Below are 13,173 nucleotides of genomic sequence, written 5' to 3' on the forward strand. Positions count from 1 at the left end.
AAATTAAGAACAATCTGACAGTAACCAGAAGGAAGGTTAGAGGGGATAAAGGAATGGTGAGGGGAAGGGTTTTCAGGAATAACTATAAAGGACACATGGACAGAACCAAGAGGGGGTGGGATCAGGGGTTGGTGGTGGTGATGGCTGCAGTTGGGGGGAGTGGTGGAGGGTGCTCTCTGTACTTGAACAACAGTGAAAAATGGGAAAAGGAAAAGAAAAATAATAAAATAAATCTCTCTTTTCTTGAGAATGGCTCTTTTATTCTAGTTTCTTTATATGTCTAGTAATTTTTATTGATTCCTAGACATTGTGAATATTATATTATGGAAACTTTGGATTTTTTTTTTCAAAAAAACATTGGGGTTTTGTTGGTATACTTGTACACTTCAGCAGGCACAAAACTTGGCTGAAATCAAACTAAAAGCTCTTTCTTTATGGCAATCACTCAAATCTCAGTTTAATTCTTTATCCTTAGCTGGACCCCATTTCATACATGAGTGATTCAAGGGTCATTAAGTGAGGAAACTTGGGCTGGAAGAATTTAAGAAACTTGCACAGGTTCACCCAGCTAGAATTCAATCCCAGCTTCCTGACTCCAGGCTTTAAGTAACTTATGATCTTTTGTCACCATGCTATACCTCTCCAGATACAGGACTGAAAAACAAAGATAAAAAGGCCTTCAAGAGGCCAGTATGATCAAACTGTGGAAACATGATTGAATTTGAGCTCTCTTTATGTTTTATTTCTGCAGATTCAAGCAAAGAGGAAGTGGTATAGAAAGGACTTGGCACAGATCATTTTTCTCATTCCAACACCTGCATTACCCTCTTCCCAATTTCTGTCTATTCAGCTGTTCCAGTTGCCATTTCACTGTGGCGAATGAGTATCAAACAACAGTGTTCCAAGTCATGTTACATGTTCTTCTTATAGGACCAGTTCACTCTTTTCCTTTTGCTCATGGTAGAAAAAAAGATTAAACTAGACTTCTTTTAGCATGAAATTATGTGGTTATTGTGTTGAATACAATGGAATAATATATTTAAACTTTTAGATTACTGTATAAGGGTGTATCATGCCAGCACTTCTAGAACACACAAGGAAGTGGCCAGCATGCCAAGGGGACCCCAGAATAACCCACATTCCCAAGTCAGTGGGTCCCACATTCTGTACTTCTTTATTCTCTGTGTCCTTGATTAGATGACCTGGCACCAGAAGGGCAATTATGTGATCATTTCTTCAGGATTAAAAAAGAGATTTTATTTGCTTGGTGTCTTTTAGCTTTTACATGCCCCACTGATCTGTCCATGAAACATCTGCAAGGACAAGATTCAGCTCCCTGGCCCTGTCATGATGAAGAATGCCCTGATCCTATTCCTGATATCCCCAGACCAAAAGGCTACATATATTACAAGTGGGGCTGTACCAACAAAGCTTCAACCTGGACTAGGATTATTATGTATTATTATGTCAAGAAGAAGACAAGATGGTAAGGTACTCTCTGAGCCATCAGTGGCTCACCTCATCTGGCCCTTTTCATGTGCTGCAGGCTTCTATCTGTGCCTCCCTGAAAAGTCACTGGAAGATATCACAAGGCTAAATGAATTGACCAAAACAATTTGGTGGCTTTTCTGTTGAATGAACTGCTAGCATCCCTTTGGGACCAGAGATGTGTCATAGGTCCCTAACTCGTTAGCCTCTCTTGGACCAGCTCACAGCAGGGACACTACACTGTGCTCTCAGTCCTCTTGGGTTTTGAGTACTTTGCAGAATTAATTATCTTTGATTTAACAGATCTTGAAAATGGCCCAACCTACAGCTAGGAACAGCAGAATTTTTATTCCCAGGACATTGATGAAGAACGTCCTGGGAACTGATGAAGAATGAAGACATTTACAAGAATGTCTTTCTTGTGGGTTGTATGAGCAAGTAAAAGAGGCAGACACTAGCACCATATTCTAATATACATAGAAAAGGGATGCTACCTGGCTGTTATTAGGTGCAGTTTGGTGTTCTGTGGATGTAGCTTCCCAAGATGACATCTACTGGCATGATCACAATCTTAACCCAGAGCTCTTTTCCTTTTTGCTCAGAATGGACAAATATAAGTCATCTAATGCTATGAGGCAAAAAAAAATTTTTGAACAGGTGCAGTGATGGCAAGCGTCATTATTCAACACATTCATAGCGTGACACATATTTCCTTTTTGGGCCTTTAAATGGAGTTCCCGTCACCTTCTTCTGGCCCTCCACTGCTGGAGATATATGTATAAAGTAGACAGAAGCCTGCCAAGAACACCCTCAGCAACTGGCAAGAACAACCAGGTAAGGACTAGGGTACATGATATATGACTTCATTCTGCCTCTTTTTTCTCCCTCTTTTTTCTTTGCCCATCCTACCCTATAGTCAACTGGGAGCCTATCTTTCACAAACAATCCTATTCCAACAGTGATGATACTATGCTGCTTGAGTGACAAAAAGAGGCAGAGGTCCATATCCATAAAATCTTACAGACAATGAAAGACACGTGTTATCAGGAGAACAGAGTTCAGGAATCAACAGTGACTTCTCTTCAAATAATTCCACAATGATTCCTTTCAACCTCCAGCCTTTGCACGATACACACATGCACTCACACAGATGCACAAAATGTGAACAGTACACTCATGGCCTCACACTGCATTAAGAGATTAAAAGGATGTGACTGCAACCAAATTTCTCTGCTATTTATGGAATTTCTGGAACACAGAGGCTGCTTTATTCTGCATTTTCTTTTATTTGTACATTTTAAATTTATTTTTCAGTAAATAGTATACTCACATAGCTGAAACTTCTCACTATATTATACACCTGAAACTAACAATATATAAACAATATAAGATGACATATACCAACCTACTTTTAAAAAAAACACAGTTGAGAAAAAATGTACTAAAAACTACACATGAAAATTTCCTTTCCTCTCTCATGTCTCATCCACCCAGTCACCATACATCTAACAAGTAATCACTGTTTACTCTCAAAAATTTTTATAGTTTATGCTATTACAGTTGTCCCCACTTTTTCTCTACTTGTCCACCTCCACCCAGCCTCTTGTCCCCCGCACCTTAGGTCATCACCACACCATTGTCCATGTGCATGGGTTCTGCATATATGTTCTTTGACTAATTGTTAACAAACATACTAATTAACAAAATATATATTAGTTTGGGAGGTGCCATTAAAATGTTTATGTTTGAAACAAGTATGGAATAGGAACAGGAACAAATATTTCCAAATATGGAAGCGTCCTGATCACTAAGTTCCCCACCAACACCTCCTTCCCGCTGTTTTTACCCTGCTGACTTTCACTCCTTTCCTCTGGATGATTCTTTCCTCATCAGTGGAAAACACAGGTCCTCTAAATTTCATATCCATTTTCAAACTGAACCTGAGTCTAGGAAACATCCAAGTGAAGTTCACCAAAAATTATGATCAACCACAGAAAATTTATGTGTTAAAACATCACACAGTTAATATAAAATGTAAGAACAAATTTGTTTTGAGTGGTAGGAGTTATAGTTTATGAGAAGCCTGGGAAATGCCCCCTGTCCCCATAGGAAAAGGAAGGACACTGCCTTGAATGAGTTTGATGTTTTGATAAAGTACTTTGTATTCATAATGGGAAACATGGCTGAAAAGTTGGGACTAAACTGTAGCAAACAAGGAAAGAAAGAAGTACATAAGGTCTCTGGTCTGTGACTCAGGGAGCTAAGAGGAAAGCTGGTGAGGGAATGAGGACCAAGGTTTCTGTGTCTGCTGAGCCAGAAGTGCTCAAGAGGCAAGGTTGAGGAGAATGGAGAATCTGAAGCCTTTTGACCTGCCTTAGTCAATAGACCTGTCCTGAGTGAGGGAGAGGTGAGGGTCAGGTTTGGGCTGTGGAAAAGACAACAGCTCTTGAGGCCAGGAAACTACAGAAGTGATTGTATTCATAAGAGCCATTGGGAGAGGTCAACCAATGCAGCCATGTACTGAACCCCACTAATCCATCCACTACACCAAGAGCTAGCTCTACGGGTTATGGAGAATACAAAGTCTAATGAACACAGGCCCTGAGCAATGTGGAGTCACTTGGGAAAACATGGAGGAGACACTGTCTATTATGATCATATCTGGGTCAGTTGCACACAGTGGGTGATCTTGGGGATTTTAGCTGCCAGCACACAAGGTATAGAAATTTATGGAGACCATGTGGAGGGTGGAGAGCATGGGTCTTGGAACTAAATGACTGAGACTAGATCCACTTCTGCCCATGCTGGATGTGACTTAGCATTAGTGATCATCCATTTTTCTATTGTGGATAATGTTCTTTACTTATTGTTATTAAATAATTAATAAACTAATAATGGACTTAAAATTATTAATTACTCCTTTAAGAATATTCTTTCTATAATGTATGTTAAATTCAGCTTTTCACTTTTTTGCTTGCTTTTTTTTACTTTGTGTGTGATCTTTCCCATTAAAAGGAGAAAATTTTAATTTGATTTGATGAAACCAATTTTCTTTTCCATTATTGTTCCTTCCATGCTCTTTAATTAGAAAAGCCATCCTTGTCCTGATATCAAATAACTATTGTGCTTTATTTCCTTCTGGTCACTTTACACTTATACCTGCAGATACAATGCTTTAGTAACATGAAATTTATTCAGCAAACACTGTGAGGTATGAATCTAAATTAATTTTCCACAAAGAGTCAAGTAGCTTGTCCCAGCACCATTTGTTCAATCCCTCTCCCCTTTCCTACCATTTGGCAATGCTGCCTTCAGCAGACCAAAACATGATGTATATTGTGCTCTGTTTCTGAGCTTCCTATATTTGCCCTTGGTGAAGATATTTTTAATTATATTTCATTGAATATGCTATTACAGTTTTCCCAATTTTCTTCCCATTATCCCCCTCCACCCTGTACCCCCAACCCTCCAGCATCCCCCCTTAGTTCATGTCCACAGGTTGTACATATAAGTTCTCTGAGTCCTGTGATTCCTATACAATGTTTTTTACTTCTCCTTGTCTATTTAATGCCTACTAATTATGCTTCTTCTTCCCTGTACATTTTCCCCACTATTCTTCACCTCCTCCTCCCCACTGAAAACCCTCCATGTGATGTCCATTTCTCTGATTCTGTTCCTGTTCTAGTTGTTTACTTAGTTTTTGTTTTCATTATTTTTCTTTCTTTTATTTTGTTAGGTTTATTTGTTGATAGTTGTGAGTTTGTTGTCATTTTACTGTTCATATTTTTGTCTTCCTTTTCTTAGATAAGTCCCTTTAACATTTCACATAATAATGGCTTGGTGATGATGAACTCCTTTAACTTGACCTTATCTGAGAAGCACTTTATCTGCCTGCCCATTCTACATGAAAACTTTGCTGGATAGAGTATTTTTGGATGTATGTTCCTGCCTTTGATGACTTGAAATACTTCTTTCCAGCCCCTTCCTGCCTGTTAGGTTTCTTTTGAGAAATGAGCCTTATGGGCACTCCTTTGTAGGTAAATCCTGTTTTCTGTTTCCAATTTTAAGGTTGTCTCTTGTCTTTAATCTTGGATAACTTAATGATGATGTTCCTTGGTGTGTTCCTCTTTGGGTACAATTTCTTTGGGACTCTCTGGTTTTCTTGAATTTCCTGAAAGTCTTTTTCCTTTGCCATATTGGAGAAGTTTTCCTTCATTATTTATTCAAATAAGTTTTCAATTTCTTGCTGTTGTTCTCCTTCTGGCACCCCTATTATTCGGATATTGGAATGTTTCAGGTTGTCCCAGAGATTCCTCAGCCTCTCTTCATTTTTTTTGGACTCTTGTTTCTTTATTCTCTTTAGTTAGATGTTTATCTCTTCTTTTTGTTCCAAGCTGTTGCTTTGAGTCTTGGTTTCCTTCCTGTCACTGTTGGTTGCCTGAATATTTTGCTGTATTTCATTTTATGTATCTTTCATTTCTTCTTTCATTTTTTGACCAAGCTCCATAAGTTCTGTGAGCATTTTGATTACCAGGGCTCTAAATTTTCCACCAGATAGGTTGGCTACCTCCTCTTTGCTTAGCTCTCTTTCAGAGGTTTAGCTCTGTTCTTTCGCTTTGGCCCTGCTTCTTTACTCGGGGCCCCTGATAAGTTGTAAGGGGGACAAGGCCTTCATTCACCCAGACTCCTTGCTGCTGTGCGGTGCTGCCTGTGGGAGAGGGGCCATAAAGGGAACAATGCAGCTCTCCTGCTTGTCTCCAGCCCACTTTTCAAGGAACTCCTGTATGAGACTGCAAGTTTCTCCCACTGTGGCAACCACTGTAGCCCACAGCCACCTATGAGTCTCAGTTTCCCCTTAAGTCACCCCCCTCTCATGCAGCCTGCTGCCTCACCTCAGCCAGCCCCGCCCTCATCGTCTACCACCTTACCAGTCTGGTTGTTCTGTTTGACTGTTTCTTTAATTGGGTGGTTGTTGCAGTTCCATGCAGTTTGATTTTCTGGCAATTCTGGTTGTTTTTTTATTTTAGATTGGTTGTTTTTCTCTTTTTTGTTGTGCAGGAAAGCAAGGGTTTCTATCTATGCCTCCATGAGGCCAGAACTCTTTCTGGTAACGATTTTAATGAGAGGGGAGCAGCTCGCAACATGCCCTGGGATACCTACAAACAAAAGGAAGACAGTTTGGTGAGAGATATTCATGGTCACTGAGTGAGAAGGACAGAGATGTCAGTGTCATGTGGGGAGTGGTCATTTCAGTGAGTGCTACTAGGGCTGACAGATTCATAGGACATATTTTACTTTGGAGGGAAACAATTAGCACAGGGTGGAGAACTGAATCTCTGGGTCAATTCCTCAGCTGAAACACTGTTCTACTCCCAGAGTTTCCCCTAGAAAGAGTGTATTTACTTTGTTTGACATCTTTCTGTCTCTGTAACCATGTTTTCTACATATTCCTATGGCCAGGACTCCATTAAATCAAAGCTACATATGAACCGACTAACAAAAAGATTCAGGCTGTTTCCTGTGCCTGATATTATCTCTATCCAACTTTACTTTCTCTTCTTTCTATTCTAATAGAGTTTTATTCACATGCTGGACACTCACTGAGTTATCTATGTTGTACCAGGCCCATGGCTAATGCTTCATTTCAAAAATGAGTAAAACCGGCACTTTCTCTGCCTACTATCAGTGGTGCTCACACTAGTGAGAGTGTGGAGGATACAGACAAGTAAGTCCAGAGGGACACATGCTCTGATGGGGAAGGCACAGGAGCATGAGGGGCATGAACCTGAGTTTGTTGTAAGAGGATAAGCCAGAGAAGACTTCCCAGAAGAAGTAGCATCTAAGCTGATGTCTCAAGTTTAGCTAGATGGATGAATGAGAGAGGGAAGACTATTTCAGTCCAAGGAATAAATTGGGCAGAGTCTTAGGATGGATTAATGTTATAATGTCCACATGAATACTACAAGGGTTATGCCAACAAACAGCTCCAGCCTAGCCCTGAAATGTGTGCATTAAGTTGATGCTTATGTAATAATGTTAAAAAAAAAAAAAAACGACGCTCTCCCATTAAAAACAAATCTTTGGTTTCCCATGGCACCAGACACAGGCACTTGCAAATATTCCATTTAACTACATGAAACTGCCATTTTTATAGGTCCCAAGCAGTTAAATATTCAATATTTCGTATGATTCCACCTCATACAAGTAGATCAACATTGGCATCTTGAGTAAGTTTCAAAGTTCACAATCCAGGGCTTGTCAACCTCATTCAGTTGTCCTCACTTTCTGCTTACAGATAAATGGGATGGGAAAACCTGAGCAGCATCTCCGAATTTTTCCTCCTGGGACTCTCAGAGCAGCCAGAGCAACAGGAGGTCCTCTTTGGGCTCTTCCTGTCCATGTACATGGTCACAGTGGCAGGCAACCTCCTCATCATCCTGGCCATCATCACTGACACTCAACTCCACACACCTATGTACTTCTTCCTGGCCAACCTTTCCCTCACTGACACTGGTCTTGTATCCAGCATAGTCCCCAAGATGCTGGCAAACATATGGATCCAGAGTCAGGTCATCTCATATGCAGGTTGTCTATCACAACTATGTTTTTTTATACTGTTTGGATTACTGGAGGCACTGCTCTTAGCAGTCATGGCCTATGACCGCTATGTGGCCATATGCCACCCACTCCATTACACTATGGTCATGAGCCCTGGGCTCTGTGTCCTCCTAGTGTCTGCATCCTGGATCATGAGCGGCCTCTATTCCCTCCTACACACACTGTTGATGAACAGCCTGTCCTTCTGTGCAGAGCACAAGATCCCACACTTCTTTTGTGACATCAACCCTCTTCTGAGACTGTCCTGCACAGACCCCTTCATCAATGAGCTGGTGATCTTCAGCATCGGAGGTCTCACAGTCCTGGTGTGTGTGCTTACCCTGATTATCTCTTACACATACGTTTTCTTGACAATCTGGAAGATCCCCTCCACTCAGGGGAAGCAGAAAGCCCTTTCTACCTGCAGCTCTCATCTCTCTGTGGTCTCTCTATACTTTGGGACGTCCTCTTCTGTTTATTTCAATTCCCCCTCAACCCACTCATCACTGAATGGTGCAGTTGCATCAGTGATGTATGTAGCAGTAACTCCAATGCTGAACCCCTTTATCTACAGCTTGAGGAACAGAGACATCAAGTCTTCCCTGAGAAAGCTAATTTGGGTTAGGAAAAATTATTCCCCTTGGTAGTAGTGACTTGACATCCAGTATGGGGGTGTCCCCTCAGGTGTACTCCCCACCAGTAAGCAGTGAGAAGCAAGAGAGGGAGAGAAAGTGGAAACCTACTTCTAGGACTTGTGATCTGAACTTGAAATTTTCATTCCTAGCCTATAAGGGTGCATCAGAACAAACCCATTTTCACATCAATATCTTTAGATAAAGTTCTTAACATCATGATGTTTTAAAGTCATAGTCACCCTAGTATATAATGTGATAAAAAATGTGCTTGAAAACCTTTGGAACCACAGGGAACAATTCATGACCACCAGCGATATCTGGTTGTGCTGTTGTATGTGGCTGAGAATAAACTCCAGGAAGATAACTTTCTCCTCTCATCGTGACCTGGATACCTTGGGTCCATACCAACAGTGTACCTCTGCCACCCCCATGCTGAAAGAACAGAAGCTAGGGCTGGGAAGGATTTGATGGAGTATTTAGATAGACCTGCTGCCATAATTTACCAAACATCTGAGACCCCCATCACTCTTAACATCTTCAATGTCATGTGAAAATCTTCATTTTTATTTTTGGGGAAACTTTTCCAAGTCAATTTTACCTTTGCCTCCCCAATGCTTACCACTTGGCATAAGGCCTGGTCCCCTTAATATGTTCTATACAGCACTGGCATGATTGCAGTCATACATTTAGGGACCAGGAAAGAATGGTTTTATGGATACCTCATAATTTCTTACCTCAGTGATTGACACCCCCTCCTAGAAGTTCTCCAGTCCCCAGGCTCTCCCCATTCCACCTATTCTGCACACCACAATCAGACTGATCTCCAAAGAATATGGTTGTCTATAGCACCATGAGTCTTGTCCTATTAGAAGACGCCAGTAGCTCTCTACTGCTGGCAAAATAAAGTTCAAACTATTCTTCCTATCACTTGGGTCCACCATCTCCAGTTCACAACTTCTATGTCCACAGTTAACCCACTCTGTCTTATATTCTTCCCGAGATCAACTCAAGCCAATATTTTCACAATGCATTGATTATTATTGATGGTTACCAAAAAGCTACATCAGCAGTTGTTGGAAACATGAGTCAGTAAAAGTTGGGGGGAATGTATATACAATAAGGTATACCATGACCAACTAGATTCTATAAGAAAATGAAAGGCTACTACTGAGTGCTATTTTTCATTCTTGTCCATTTCCCTTTAGAAATCTGGTTGCACACTACAGTCACATAGGTTGCGATTACTGCACATAATATCTCACCAGTGGAAGTCAGCTGTGGATAGCCAACTCACCTGCTCCCTACTTACCTTAAAGTAAGCTCACATACTCCTTCTGACAATAACAAGTAGTGTAGCAAAGCAGTAGACAGCACTGGCTCTGAGTTAGACTGAAGCAAGTTCAAATCTTGGCTTTGCCACTTTCAAGCTGCATGATCCTGGGAAATTACTTAACCTTTCAAAGTAAGTATAACCTACTTTATTGTGTTTTCAGGAAGTAAAATATGTAAAATATTCTTGTGATGATTGAAATATGCATGTAAGCAGGTAAATGGTATATTCCTAGTATGCAGTATACCTTCAATAAATGTCAGCTATTGTAGTGGTAGTCCTTGCTAAAATTAAAACTGAACAGCAGCAGATCATGTGAATTCACTTTCAGAACTGCTGATGAGGAATTGCCTGTTCCTGCACTCTGAAACCAGAAGGGATCCTGTGCTTAAATCATTTTTTTGGAGAACATGTTTGGGCTTTAGATAGGATCATTCACTTTCCAGGGCCCATGTGCTGGGAAGATTTCAGTCTACCTTTGAAACCATGCTTACTGCACACTTAAATTTAAAGTAAAAATCGTCCACTTCACTTAAAATGCACAGGTTTGCACCATCCCATATGCATCTCTCACTATTGAAATTAATATTCACCAATCATTTTAGTTTTACTTTTTAACTTAAACAGTATTTATATTTTATATATGAGTGCCCTTGTAATGACACATTTTGCACATTTGCCATTGTTATACTTTCTGAGATGTGCCAACACTCCCTTACTTCATAGTTTTGTCAGAGATTGCCTGACTATACTGCCTAAGGATTAATTCCAATTTTTGAATATTAAAAATAATCATTCCAACAACCATTACTTTTTATATGATTTCTTCTCCTAGCCTACATTCTTAAAAATAAATATGTTATGTGTACTTATGGAGAGTTTACAGTTCATGCTCTATACTACCAAATTGTTATCAAAACATAAGTATCTCCCCAAGGTTGCATCAACTGTTTCATTCTGTTACTCAGTTTACTAGCAGCAAATTTACTAGCATTTCACTATATTTACTTCATAAATATATAATCACACAAAATAACTATTGGTAAGGGTGGTGATTTTCCCATAAGCATTGAAAACTGAAAATTATTTTCATCATCTAGTGTTACAACAAATTTTCTATATTATTAGTACCCACTCACCAGAGGATTTAAAAATAGAGACTTTTATAAATGAAGTATATGGTGTCCTCATCTCAGATTCGAAGAACCATTGTTTCTTTTTCATAAAAATTGTATTTAACCCCTGGCTGGCGTAGCTCAGTGGATTGAGCACGGGCTGGGAACCAAAGTGTCCCAGGTTCGATTCCCAGCCAGGGTACATTCCTGGGTTGCAGGCCATAACCCCGCAGCAACCGCACATTAATGTTTCTCTCCCTCTCTCTCTCTCCCTCTCTCTCTCTCTCTCTCTCTCTCTCTCTCTCTCTCTCTCTCTCTCTCTCTCTCCCTCTCTTCCCTCCCTAAAAATAAATAAATAAAAACCTTTTAAAAAATTGTATTTAAGGTGTAATACATAATAATTAATAGATATGGGCAAAGTAAAGTCATCACCACAGGCAAGTTCATTAACATATCAATCTCACATAATCACCTTTTTTTCCTCTGGTGTGGGCATGTGAAATCTGTTCTCTTAGCAAATTACCAGTTTACAGCGCAATATTACTAACTGCAGTCCTCGTGCTATGTTAGATCCCTAGAACTTACAAAGCTGGAATTTTGAAACTTTGACCAATATCTGCCTGTTTCCCTCACCTCCCTGCCCTGGTAACCACCATTCTACTCCCTGCTTCTGTGAATTTCACCTGTGCTCAGACCTAGTGAAGCCCCCAAACCCCACTGTTCATGGCATCAGAGGATCCCAGGCCAGTGGAAACACTGTCATTACACAATGAGCAGAAACGTGCAGGGAAATTTCCACTCCGGCCACAGCTGAAATCAGAAGAATGGCTGAGCAGGAAATAAATCTGCACATTGGCTCTGTCTACTGTAATCTACTTCACAGAGTTGTGGTGAGGATGGATAGGGACTCTGAGCTGCGTGGTCCTTAGCACATCCCTGTGTCTGTAACAAGCACTCATAAAAATGTGACCAGTTGGTACCTTGATGTCTTGTTGAACTTCTATTTAACATCTTAATGAATCCTAGTTCATTAATGATCTTCACAACAATGTTCTGTGATAGAAGATACGTTCATTTCACAGATGAGGAAACTGAGACACAGAAGGGTGCAGCAGCATGTACAAATTCAAACAACTCATAATTGGACAATCAAGTCTGTCTACAGTGCATTTCTGACTGCATCAGGCTTCTCTGGTGGGAGAGGAGAGAGCCCTCTCCCTTGGGGGATGGGCGATGTGCAATTATTGGTGGATACAGGACTCCTCCACCTTTCCCCATTGTCCATTTTTGAATCTGAAGCCTGCATGAGACCTCTTCATCTCGAAGAGCTTGGCCTAGACAATCATATTGGCAGGCAGCCCCTAGGTGGCCTTCTAGCTCTATAGAGCTCTTTATCACCCCTTCAGGCATCATCAGAGGAGCCCTGGAGACACAGTCCCAGGACACCCCCACTAACAAGGCCCTAAAGGGGAGGCACCACGTCCCTGAAAACTCATAGGGACCTGGGCTTGAGGAAGGTTTCTCCTTTCGTCTCTCTCCTGGTCTGTCCCTCACCCCTCCTCATTCTCAGGCCTAAGGCAAGTCTGAGAACCAGCTTGTTCCTGTGGGGAACAAGCCCCTGCATGGGGCTGGCCTCTGCCAAAGCAAAGCCCTCCCTTAGGGAGCCTGTCTCTGGTCTCAATTGCCCTTCTGGCTTCCTGGGGGAACTGAGGGATGAGGACAAGCTATACACACCCCAGCAACCCATGATTAGGGGAAACTTACATCATCTGCCAGAACTACCTGTCATAAAGCCTAGGGAGAGGTAAGGCCTCTTTAAAGAAAGTCCAAATACCAACAGATGTAAGACATTGTTGCTATATTCATGAAAGGCTGGAGCTGTTCACAAAACGTCTTGGATGACTCCTGCCTGGAGTCATACTTTACACATTTTTGTTCTGAGTTTTCTTCCTGTCTTCATTTGACAGATGTTTCTTACAAATTCTACACATTAATCCCAACAAGGGAT

General features: G+C 40.9%; 1 protein-coding gene across 1 annotated transcript; it reads left to right on the forward strand.

The window, feature by feature from the left end:
* Positions 1–2,122: 2,122 nt before the first annotated feature.
* On the forward strand, positions 2,123–9,139 carry LOC114503778 (olfactory receptor 1G1-like). Its single transcript, XM_028521391.2, has 2 exons — positions 2,123–2,322; positions 7,784–9,139. Exon 2 carries the CDS (start codon positions 7,788–7,790, stop codon positions 8,730–8,732), a length of 945 nt encoding a protein of 314 aa, XP_028377192.1. The 5' UTR covers positions 2,123–2,322; positions 7,784–7,787; the 3' UTR covers positions 8,733–9,139.
* Positions 9,140–13,173: the final 4,034 nt, after the last annotated feature.

This window comes from Phyllostomus discolor, chromosome 8 (genome assembly GCF_004126475.2).
Source record: "Phyllostomus discolor isolate MPI-MPIP mPhyDis1 chromosome 8, mPhyDis1.pri.v3, whole genome shotgun sequence".
NCBI lineage: Eukaryota > Metazoa > Chordata > Mammalia > Chiroptera > Phyllostomidae > Phyllostomus > Phyllostomus discolor.